The 12,901-nt window shown below is 36.9% G+C and overlaps 1 protein-coding gene across 1 annotated transcript in view; it reads left to right on the top strand.

Moving 5' to 3' along the window:
* The first annotated feature begins 207 nt into the window (after nt 1-207).
* Nucleotides 208-12,901, top strand: part of mRpL37 (mitochondrial ribosomal protein L37) — a 53,701-nt gene continuing 41,007 nt past the window's right edge. Inside the window, exon 1 of the mRNA XM_089091641.1 lies at nt 208-433. Within this exon, the coding sequence (XP_088947767.1) occupies nt 240-433 (194 nt within the window). The 5' untranslated portion in view covers nt 208-239. The remainder of the gene's footprint in view (nt 434-12,901) is intronic.

Below are 12,901 nucleotides of genomic sequence, written 5' to 3'. Positions count from 1 at the left end.
CGCACCTTATTTTTTTTTATGGGGATTGTCATATAAAAGACAAAAACAGGTGGAGTGACAAGCCAAGCCTGTGTCCTATAAAAACCATTGCTCTCAACACACTTTTGCTCTTAAGTTTTGTGCTGTCATCTATGTAAAATTTAAAAATATGTAAAATATATAGGTAATGCTTAACGCTTCGCACTAAGCCATATAGATAGTAGATAGGCCTATGTTTAAATAAAAATTCTGCCATAAAAATGAAAGTGACTCCTACTCTATTAAAGCAGCATCTTTTAAGACAATTTAACAACAAATGGATAGCTTTAGGGAAAATTGTCGTCCATGAGAATGAAGCTAAGCAAAAATGTGAAGAACTGGGACTCAAAGTATACGATCCTTTGGAAGAGTTTTCTAAATCTAAAGAAGCAGATTGTGAGGTGCCCTATGTCAAGTAAGTAACAATAAAAAGTATAATTCTGAACAAGCTACGTTTCGCTGTCTTGTAATGGAGTTAGGTTAGGAAGATTGGACTTACAGGTAGGGATCTTCAGTCTAAAATATGTCCTGGGAAGGTATTTTGAAATAGGCTAGCCTACTTACCTAGCCTATACTCCAAAGGAGGGCACTGACCTTTAAAAATCTTACTGTTAGCTAATATAATGGTAAAATTCTACTTTAGTTACTTTTGACAACCTTGAAAAGGGGTTAGGTTATGAAAATGAAACTTTTAGGGATGGGTCTACAGGCTAAAGTATGTCCTAGGCAGGTATTTTTAAATATCTAACTCCACTCCTTTTCTCTATAGAGAGTCCTGAAATTTGCTTACATGATTGATCTATGTCCTTTAAAATTTTGACAGAACAACATTTTACCTTAATTTTGAGTTATCAGTTTCTTATTTTCTAGGTTTAGTTCTGAAAATGCAATTCCTTTTATTGGGGTACGATTTTAAGCCATATCAATGTTTTTTTTTCAAAATTTAGGAAATGTATTCGCATGTCTTTAAAAACTTATAAATTGGGATTGAGCAAAGTTTTGAAGCTGAAAATAATTTTGTTGTACTTCATTTAAGCAGAATATCTATCTTGCAAGGTTTCACTTTTATAACACACAGATTTTTGAAGGCTATCAAAGGTCAGGACCCTCCAGAGGGAGAAGGAGTGGGGTTAGGTACTTCAGAATACCTTCTCGGGACATACTTTAGCCTGTAGACCCATCCCTGAAAGTTTATTTTTGTAACTTAACCCCTTTCCAAGACAGCCAAAATTAGCTAAAGTAGAATTTTACCAATATAATTTTTAGATAAAGTGAAACCCTGCAACATAGGCTAGATTTTCTGTTTAAAATAAAGTACAAGAAAAGTAACCTATTTTCACAACCTTTCTCAATCCCAGTTTATGAAATTACAAAGATCTGCAACTACATTTCCTAAATTTAGGGATAAGAAATATTGATATGGTTTAATTTTCTAGGCCTACCTAAATAACAGGAATTTACTTTTAAAAATAAAACCAAAGAAAAAGAAGCTGAAAACTGAAAATTAAGGTATAATATTGTTTATTAAACTTCCTATAGACATATGTAAAATTCCAGGTAAATGTTTATATTAACAAAATATGGTACTGGTGCATTATATGGTCTCTTTTAAAAAGTCAAGTTGGTAGATTTTTTGTTATTCATATTATTGACTTACAAATAACATAAACATACCACTTGATGCCTTTTTTTATGCTCTTTCTAAATATAATAATAATTTTTGTCAGAAATGAATTTTACCCCCAACCCCTATATATACCAATTCAAGGTATATATTTGCACATTTAGGGGGTCGGGGAAAGTTTAAACTCACCTCTCATTTATATCAGAAATAAAATTTACCCCCACTCCCCTAATGTGCAAATATATACCCTGAATTGGTATATATATAGGGATGGGGTTAAAATTTGGTAAATATTTACCAAATCATTATTGAGTAACAACTAAAGTGAATATACCACTCAATTCCTTTCTTTTATGCTCTTTACAAATATAATAATCATTTTTGTCAGAAAGGAATTTTAGCCTCCACCCCTATATATACCACTTCAGGGTATATATTTGCACATTAGGGGGTGGGGGAAAGTTTAAACTTACCTCTCATTTAAATCAGAAATAAAATTACCCCCACCCCCCTAATGTGCAAATATATACCCTGAATTGGTATATATTGGTATATATGCTTGATGAACCTGAATCTTTTTACAGTGATGTCAAAGAGTGTGCTTATTTATAAAGGATGGTCTAAAGGTTAGCATCATTCATCTTAATCTCTGACTATTGAGTGAATTAAGTCTGTTTGGACCAGAACATACAACTATAGATCCTTGATACTTGTCAGTGCTGTATATAGAATCCCAAGTGCTCCCAGTGTTTTCCCAAGTGCTCCCAGAGAACCTGCTCACCAATTCCCTGCAATTTAAGGGTAACTAAATACTGGCAGGTACATACTGCGCTTGCAGCAGGAACCCTCCCCTCTTCTGCTTATTGCCTAATATATGTTATCAGTATCGCGGCTGTGCACAAAGAGTACAATCCTCAAAGATAATTAAATCATTCTGTCTGAATCTCAGTACTTACTAAGTCACTAAATCCCAAGGGAATTTAAGTTCAAGCAGCAAAAACGTCAATAGCAAGTAAATAAAATAAGCCGATTATCAATCTCTGTAGGGAATCGCACAGGGTGAAACCTTACTTTATTAAAAGGTTAATATCCAAAAGCAAGGTGTTAACACAACAAACTGAGAGTTTGTTAATAAGCAGAAGAGGGGAGGGTTCCTGCTGCAAGCGCAGTATGTACCTGCCAGTATTTAGTTACGCTTAAATTGCAGGGAATTGGTGAGCAGGTTCTGATGCTTCCCTTGTTCCTAATATTGTGTGATTCAGTGGACTTTGGCTGTTTTTGTGTGAAAGTGATGACTGAAAAGGTGGTATTCAACCCAGTTCTGAACTTTTTGAGCAGATCACTCACTGAAGGGGTGAAATTTGATCAGATTGTGAAAAGCACTAAAAAGGACTATAATAAATGCTAAATATGACTACTGTAATAATTTTGCAAATAATCTCTCCAGAGAAACACATGAGCCAATTATACATAAAGTCATAAGCCACATCTGTGGGAAAAAGACTTCCCCCAACCCACTCCTGTATGAGCTTACTCATAATAATACCCATTATGACAATGATAATGAAAAAGCTAAGCAATTTGCCACTCATTTTGTTAATAAGCTAACATCAAATAATTGCAGCAAAATGTCCCCAATTCCTATAAAACCAAGTTACCAACCATGTCCAGGATCCGAGTATATTTCCAGCCCATTTTCAATCTAGGAAATGAATAATGCAATACATCATATTAGGACCAAGACTAGCGGCAGCTATGACAATATACACCCTAAATGGATAAAGAATCTCACCCCTTCATACAAACAGGAACTTCTAAATTGTTATAATCATGCTTGGGCATCTTCTATGTTCCCTGAGTCTTATAGGCCTATAATGATTACTCCTGTGATGGGGAAAATAATGGAGAAAATGATATATTACCAACTCCTCTGGTTTGTTGAAAAAATTAATATGATCCCTCACACTCAAACTGGTTTCAGGAAACACCACTCCTCAACAGATGCTTTCATACTGTTAACAAATGCAATAAATGAATCATTCTAAAAAAAAAATGTTCTAGTTGCAGCTTTCCTAGATTTTCAAGGGGCATATAACAATGTGAACCACCAAATCCTTCTAAACAAACTTGCAAACCTTGGACTACCCCCCCCCCCCCAAGCTAGTATCTTTTATAAAATCTTTCATAGAATTGCAAAGTTTTATTGTTTGTGTAGGTTCAGCCTCTTCACCCCAAAAGACAATAATCAAAGGTCTTCCTCAGAGAGCAGTCCTCAGCTGCCTCCTTCTTGCCCTATATCTCTGGGACATGAACCTCCCCCACACGAATCTACAATATGCTGGTGATCTGGTGCTATGGTCATCTGGCAACACCTTTGAGATAGCACAGTCGAAGCTCCAAGTCACTTTTCCGATTTGAAAAATTTTCTCCACATTCAGATATACCCATTGCAACTACCAAGTCAAAAATAATCCAATTTCACCAAAAGCAAAATCATGTTAATGCAAGACTAACTCTAAATGGAACAACTATTCCAGAAGATAATCATATTAATTCTCTAGGTCTCATGCTAGACCAAAAACTTAATATCCACCTCCACATTTCAAACAGAATAAAAAAATGCTATAGAAAAACAAATATACTAAAAAGACTTCTTTCCACACCCTGGGGCTGTAAGGAGAAAACCTTACTCCAGTTTTATAAATCACATATAAGACCCCATATTGACTATGGGCTCATCATCTATGGTGCATGTGCAAAGACCCAGATGCAAAAAATTGAAACAATACAAAATGATATAATACATGTCATATTTGGTCTTAGGAAATCCACAAGCACCAAGTTTCTGCTTATGGAGAGTGGTATAACAACAATAAGGGAGAGACATAGCTTTCTCTGGACAAAACATATTACAAAAATTGAATCAAATAACTCACACACCCTACATACTTGGTTAAGAAATCCAGCCATGTATAGAGGCATTGCAGATGAGTATGCCAATATTCAGAAGAAGTTTCCTGTACCCGCAAAGTCTATTGTACCTGCTTTCCCCCAATCCCTTCCATGGAATTGGTCAATTCCCATAATAAATACTGAATTTTCAAACTGGAATAAAGATTTAACCCCTATTGCTTTTGTCCAAAAAATATTTGCTGAACTTAATACAATTACTTATAAAAACCACTTCCAAATCTTTGTTGATGGGTCCAAAATGAATGAGAAGGTAGCAAGTGGTGCTTTCCTTCCTCACCTGAAAATTGCAATGGGTGAGAGATTGTATAATAATGTATCTATAATGTCTGCTGAATTAAATACCATAATCATGGCATTGGAACACCTTATGGAAAACCAACCTTTGATTGCTAATTCAAAAAATATTGTAGTCTATTCCGACTCTTTATCAAGCCTTGAGCTGGTGACCTCAGCTCCTCAGTATAAGTTGCACATTGACACTTATCATTGTCTTAGTATTATAGATAATCTTGCTTCAAGTGGCATAAGAACTTATCTTCAGTATATTTCTAGCCACTCTGGTATAAGTGGTAATCATCAGTTTGATGAAATAGCAAAAAATGCTATAAATATTGACCAGCCAAGTGGGAGACCAATCCCCATTAGAGATATTTATCGATGGAGACTATCAGATACTATGTTTAATAAGAATAATCCTATCCTTTCCTCCTTTCCCAATAAGTATTTTTCTAAAATTTATCATAGAATTCGTTCTGGAACAAATGGACTAAACTTTCTTGCATTCTCGTACCAGTTTCCAAATTCAAGTGGTTCAGTTCCCCTGTCCCCTCTTTGCAGGTATTGTAATATGAATAATGAAACAATTGACCACTGCCTATTTGAATGTAATATGCTGATGTCTGCACAACATACCTTGCTTTGTAAACTTTTAAAATGCTTCAAACACCACAAAATCTCACTATCAGCCAAGAGCCTAGCCAACTATACCTGCACACAGAGCATAGAAATCGACATCTATCACCTTATTTTTGAACTCCTTGAGTCGAAAGATCTACTGAAAGATATCTGAGAATATCTAATTTAATAAATAAGAGGCAATCAAGCCAGTAGCTCTGTAGCCCACAGAGTGAAGCAAAAGGAAAAGGGCTAAATAGTAGTACTGAAAAGCCCGCCTGCTGTGAAATAGAAGAAGAAAACGCAGTAAACTATTTCGAACATGATACAATCATACAAGCTAAAAAGACCCTTCACAGCGAGTTGGACATTCAAAGCCAGATGGTTTCATATGCCAAAGATGAGGACAACATAACTGATATGAGCAAGTCGCTAGTCTCTGCGGCAAAGCAAAATGTCCCAATCCCAAAATTTGTGATATTTAGTCCATGCGAAGTACCCGCCATCGGTGAGGCAGTTCACGCTACAATGGTGTCCAAAGTAAATGAACTCTCCAGAAAATCTGATGGATTTATGCTAAATAATAGCTGCTCTACAGTCACCCTGCCAGATAAATCTCGATTGTCCCAAACTGCACCCCCAAGGCTGCTTTACTCTGTGATACTCAAAGACCCTCCAACAGACTTAAAATGCCCAAACGAACGCAAAGCACTTATCGACAAATTGTGTCCCTGTCCAGACGGCGATAAAACTGAATTACGCCGCTACAAGACCCATTGGAAACTCGTAGTTCGTTCCAAGTAAACCGCGAGCCAGATTGTGGATGCAGCTAAGTGTGTAAAACCGTCACTCAACATTTCCCTTAAGGGACCTGATTTTTTAGCTGCGATCATGCGAGTGCCAGAGGATCTAGACCAACAGTCTCTTAAACAGCTAATCCCTCAAGTGCAATAAAACCCTACAGTGTGGCAAGTCTCGAACATTTAAAGTTTACTTTCCGACACGAAATGACCTCAATACCTTTCTCAAAGTCTCAGTGAAAATCGGATATCTTCTTCTTCTTCTATTTAACAGCAGGCGGGCTTTTCAGTAAAACTATTTAGCCCTTTTCCTTTTGCTTCACTCTGTGGGCTATAGAGCAACTGGCTTGATTGCTTCATATTTATTAGATATATTCAGATATCTTTCAGCAGATCTTTCGACTCTAGGAGTTCAAATATAAGATGATAGATGTCGATTTCTATGCTCTGTGTGCAGGTATAGTTGGCTAGGCTCTTGGCTGATAGTGGGATTTTGTGGTGTTTGAAATATTTTAACAGTTTACAAAGCAAGATATGTTGTGCAGACGTCAGCATATTACATTCAAATAGGCAATGGTCAATTGTTTCATTATTCATATTACAATGCCTGCAAAGAGGGGACAGGGGAATTGAACCACTTGAATTAGAAAGCTTATATGAGAATGCAAGGAAATTTAGTCCATTTGTTCCAGAACGAATTCTATGATAAATTTTAGAAAGATAGGGTGAATCGGGGAAAGTCCGACACCTTAACATGTTTTTTTTTGTTAAATTGACTCTCAAGATTTTTTTTTAGGAGTATCTCATATCATCTTCAATCAACCTTTTTTTTACAACAGTTTCCCATATTATTCACTTTCTGACTTTCCCATATACTGTGCTTGTAGCCCATCACCAGGTCTCAAAGTTGGTGGAGCCTGCTATGTTGGACTTACCCCAGCTTTGGGGGAAGTGCAACATATCCTACTAGCTTTTTTCAACAATATGTCAAAAATAATATGACTTCACCATCTTAAAGGGCATCAAGAAATCAGTATAAGTCCATAAGCAAACAATTTTTATGACAAACTGACTGGCATCAAAAGGCCAGACCATACTTTTTTCTGCTGCTGTGGGGTAACTCCGACAGTGTCGGACTTACCCAACAGATAAATGTTACAAGTATCATAGCCGAGGTGCTCAAATCACTGAATGTAAATGATTGCTTGTATTTTAAAAAAGAAAAACATATCACACAAAATATGGTTTGACTCCAGATACAAACAGTTACTCATAGATGTTGTAGCTTACGTGTATGGGCATAAAACAAAGATCTACTGACGCTTGTCAGTAACTGACTTGTACAATACAATAACTTGACAGTGTTGGGTTATTTCAAACAGTCTGGTTTTCCCACTAAGTTTACTGGTCCTGCAAAATGTATTTGTCATCCACAGTATCGATATCGTCTTTCTTTGGCCAATTGAAAGAGTAGGTGGCAAGAATCAAGCAGTGAAGAAACTTGAGCTTAACTTTTCCCTCGTCAGGAAAGTCTAGAACCCTTCCTATGTAACCTTGTTCGTCATTCCTTGCATCGTATCTAACTGCATAGTACTCATTTAGCTTGGGAACAATCTTTTGCTTACTGGGTGTCTCCTTGTCATTACTGTCACTTTCTTGAATAGTATCTTGAATACTCTGATCATCCTCATAAGAGCCAAGTTCAAGGCTGATGTCTGATTCGCTATCACCCGTATCTCTATTGGCTTCCCTCTTAGGAAAATTTTTTTTTTCGATTTTATACCCTTCCCATCTGAACTTTTCTTCTTCCCTTTGCCTTTTGCTTTCAGATTTTCTTCCCTTTTAAGCACCTCTAGATGTTCTTTTGATGTTATCACTTCTGCCTCTCGTGCAATTTTCTTCCGTTTTTCTATTCCTGAAACTGATGGTAGGTCAGGCCGCTTGATTGAGTCAAGAAGAATCTCTTCAAAAGTTTTTGATTGGTTGCCAAGCAACTTCTTTGGACTAAAGGTAACAGAAAAGGTTATTTTTTCTAGTTCAGTGTTGACAGTGGTTGTGGCTTTAGATGTGCCTGAATTTTCCTCTTTCTCCTTTTTCATTTGTGCATAGCGTCTTAACTTGGTAGGTTCAAACTTGGTTTGGTCAATTACGGATGGGTTTACTCTCATTGGAACACTCAGGTCAAAGATTCCAGTTGCTTTGAACGACTTTTCAATCAGACTAGGAGTGAAATAGGTATCCCATACCTTTGATAAGAGACATACAAAATCCTTCTTTGACAGAATGTTGCCAGGGTGCTCCACCTGCCATTTCGAGAGATTCTGATCATAAGACACTTTCATTCCCTTGAAAACCACTTTATTGAGAGGTTGAAGCATGTGGGATACATGTGGAGGTAGCTTGAGAATTGTCACGTTATTTTCGTTTGCAAGTTTTGCAAGAGCAAGAGAAAGCTTTACAAGTTTTGCAAGAGCATGTGTGCCATGTCCATCTAAGATGAGAAGTGCCTTTCCCTTTACATGAGGAAGAAACTGGAATTCAAACCAGTTCATAAAGAGATCAGACGGCATCCACCCTTTATTGGTAGATGAGTAAGATGCACCAGGGAAAGCTCCATCTACAGGTATCCATGAGGTCCAGGTATTCTTTGCAAAGAAAACTATTAAAGTTGTGAATTTTTCTCCGTTTGCATTGATACAAACCAAGGCAGTTGTATTTTCACGTCCATTACCACCTGTTCTACGAGTCACTGGTGAGCCTTTGGCTCCAGCAACTTTCGTGTTGCCAGGATCCCTGCAGAAAGATGTCCCATCCAAATTAAACCAGCACTGGGGCTTGTCAAGAATATCCATTGCTGTGGCAGTTTCATACAACAGCTCATAAAAACCATACATTATGAAGGGGTCAGATTGCTGCAAAAGTCTTTTGTTTTCTAACCTTTCTGGTTTCTTTAGTGAAATTTTGTTTTAGCACTTGAACCCCACCCACCAGTCATGACCAGGTTGGTTGTCCTTAAATCTTGTTTGAACTTTGTTCTTGATGAGATAGTCTTGGACTTGGTCAAACAATTCCTGCTTGCTGAGACCTATGCCCCACTTTTCAAAGTATTCGGAGACCCTGAGTCATATCCTTTTCTATTTCAGCAGGAATTTCTTGACTGCTCCCTCCACCACAAACTGTTTTTTTGACTTTTGTCTTCTTCATAAGATGGTCATGCAAGGTAGTGCGCAGTATTTGAAATACTTTCGAAGCCTGTAGCATAGACATTCTCTTTGAAGATATCTCTGCTAGCGCGTTTTGTAGCCGAGTTGCATCATATGGTCCTCCAACCCCACGTTGTGTTTTCCAAACATAATTTCTAGGCATCTAGAAAAGACAAAGGAATTATGAATGAATGGATGAATTTATTTAAAGGGGACTTATGAATGAATTGATGAATGTATTAGAAAACCTGTCACAAGCAGGTGTGCAAAAAATTCCAAAACTGCCAGTAGCAGAATTCCAAAAGCTGCCAACACTTTAGCAACAAAATCTGTGATTTGACAGCTTTTCTTTGAGCAAGAAGTATTTCTATAGGTAAAATTTTCAGAAAAGTAACAAATGTAACTTAGTATAGCTTGCGGTTAGAAATATCAATAGTTTTCTTAATCATATTTAATCATATTAAAGTACTGTCTCATATTTACTCTAATACTGCTAATGGTGCATAGTATTCAAAGTCTCAAGTATGCAGTATATAGCTAACTGCTGATAGTTTATGGATTGAGTTGTACACTCCAATGATACTGGTATTATAAAAATAATACACACCCAACTGCATTCTTAATATTCATTGATCACTGTACTACAACTATAAAAAGGTCAGTATACTTTTACTAGCATAGGAAGAAAGGTCAGTAATTCAATGATCTATGTCTGGCTTTGATGTGTAGTAAATAATTGAGACATAAACTTTTGAAAATAGTGAAAAAATTATTTCAAGTCAAGTGAAAGTAATAGTTACTAGGGGTGGATTGTCGTCAGTTTTAAATCACTAGGGGTGGCAACCCTGAAAGAAAGGGGATTTTTGGGGAACCGATTTTGAGAATGTTTATGAGAAGATAGATTTTGGGGGAAATCCCCAAAAATTTGGGGATAGTGGAAGACTGGTATTTTTGAAAAAAAAATGCCAACAAATTTTACTAGGCCATGAAAACTGTCCAGTAGCATTGCTAATATGCTATCCCACTTTTTGCACGGCGGAGCACGACTTGTGTTTTGACACCTTTTCTTTGAGCAAAAATTATTTTATATATAAAAAGGGTATTTTCAGACAAAATCTGCCAACAAATTTGATACATGCCAAGTAGCATTTCTACTTTGCTACACGTTTTGCACGGCAGGTCACAAGTAAAGGTTAAGACGGAAAAAAAATTACAAGGGAGAAAGATAAACGAAAGCAGGCACAGAACTGCAAAACATGAATGATCAACACAACACTACATTCCACTAAGTTAGTAGAGCCATCTAAGGATGGTTACTGGCTTCAGCCTTTATTATTTAAAGCTTAGAATCTGTTCTACCATTTAAAATATCCATCTTTGGTAACATGGGGTAAGTCCGACACCCCAGCCAAACTTCCCCCGTAGGGGGTAAGACTGACATGTCGGACTTTCCCCAGATGGGCTTTTTCGGGGGTAAGTCCGACACCCCTCTTATCTTTTCAACTAATAACATTAGCTTGTTTTAAAAAATCAGGAAGATGCTCCTGGTCTTCTATTTTATAAGAAATAAAAAAAAAATTCTATATCTCTCTTACTTTATAATCTGCATAAGTTAAAGTAAAGTCAGTTACCTGTGTTCCTAAAAAAACGCCGTCCAAAAAACTTCAAAACCCTCTGAACAGAAGACGTGCTACCTCTGCCAGACGTTGATGGCACTGTTGCCTACTGCTACTAATATGGAAGAAAATATGAAAGCCTCCCACAGATACAATGGACCATAGACAAATTGAAAGTCGTTATCGGACTTACCCCACTGTCGGACTTTCCCTGATTCACCCTACTTATTGGGAAAGGGGGAAAAGATAGGATTAATCTTATTAAAATTAATGTCTGATAGCCTCCATTGGTAAATATCTCTAATTGGGATTGGTCTCCCACTTGGCTGGTCAATATTTATAGCATTTTTTGCTATTTCATCAACCTGATGATTACCACTTATGCCAGAGTGGCTAGGAATATACTGAAAGTAAGTTTTTATTCCACTTGAAGCAAGATTATCAATAATACTGTGACATTGATAAGTGTCAATGTCCAACTTATATTGAGGAGCTGAGGCCAGCAACTCAAGGCTTGATAAAGAGTTAGAATAGATGATAATATTATTCGAATTTTCAATCAAAGGTTGGTTTTGCTTAAGGTGTTCTAATGCCATGATTATGGCATTTAACTCAGTAGACATTATAGATAAATTATTAAATAATCTCTCACCCATTGCAATTTTCAGATGAGGAAGGAAAACACTACTTGCAACCTTCTCATTCATTTTTGACCCATCAACAAATATTTGGAAGTGATTTTTATAGGTAATTGTATTAAGTTCTGCAAATTTATTCTGGACAAAAGCAATGGGGGTTAAATCTTTATTCCATTTTGAAAATTCAGTATTTATTATGGGAAATGACCAATTCCATGGAGGGATTGGGGAAAGTAGGTGCAATAGACTTTGCTGGTACAGGGAACTTCTTTGAATATTGGCATACTCATCTGCAATACCTCTATACATGGCTGGATTTCTTAACCAATTATGTAATGTGTGTGAGCTATTTGATTCAATTTTTGTAAGATGTTTTATCAAGAGAAAGCTACGTCTCTCCCTTATTGTTGTTAATCCACTCTCCATAAGCAGAAACTTGGTGCTTGTGGGTTTCCTAAGACCAAATATGAGACGTATATGAAAGCCTCCCAGTCGAAGAGTTTGTCTTCTTGCCTCGGCGCTGCTTTAATTGCCACGCAATCGGTCACCTAGCCGCAGATTGTAAGAATGGTTCATTATGTTCCAAATATGGCTCCGCCGATCACAAATCTACGTCCGATACCCCGTTTCAGAAGATATCTGTTAGTGTTGGTCGCAAGAAGCAGGGTCATACTTGCTATAGTGTAAAGTGCCCGAAAAACCGTAAACCCTCGAACTAATGACCTCGTCACTAACTCTTTTATCGTGGAATATAAATGGCTCTTTTATTAATAAACTTCCGTTTCTGGAAAGCCTCTTTTCTGAGTTTAGTGTGATTTCTTCTTTCTTCTTCTATTTAACAGCAAGCGGGCTTTTCAGTAAGACTATTTAGCCCTTTTCCTTTTGCTTCACTCTGTGGGCTACAGAGCTACTGGCTTGATTGCCTCATGTTTATTATATATATTCAGATATCTTTCAGCAGATCTTTCGACTCTAGGAGTTCAAATATAAGATGATAGATGTCGATTTCTATGCTCTGTGTGCAGGTATAGTTGGCTAGGCTCTTGGCTGATAATGAGATTTTGTGGTGTTTGAAGCATTTTAACAGTTTAGAAAGCAAGGTATGTTGTGCAGACGTCAGCATATTACATTCAAA

This window comes from Artemia sp. Qi Xiang Cuo, chromosome 7 (assembly GCF_049724085.1).
Source record: "Artemia sp. Qi Xiang Cuo chromosome 7, ASM4972408v1, whole genome shotgun sequence".
In the NCBI taxonomy this organism is placed as follows: domain Eukaryota; kingdom Metazoa; phylum Arthropoda; class Branchiopoda; order Anostraca; family Artemiidae; genus Artemia; species Artemia sp. Qi Xiang Cuo.
Note: the sequence above shows the minus strand (reverse complement) of the source record. Positions and strands in the feature narration are given on the sequence as shown.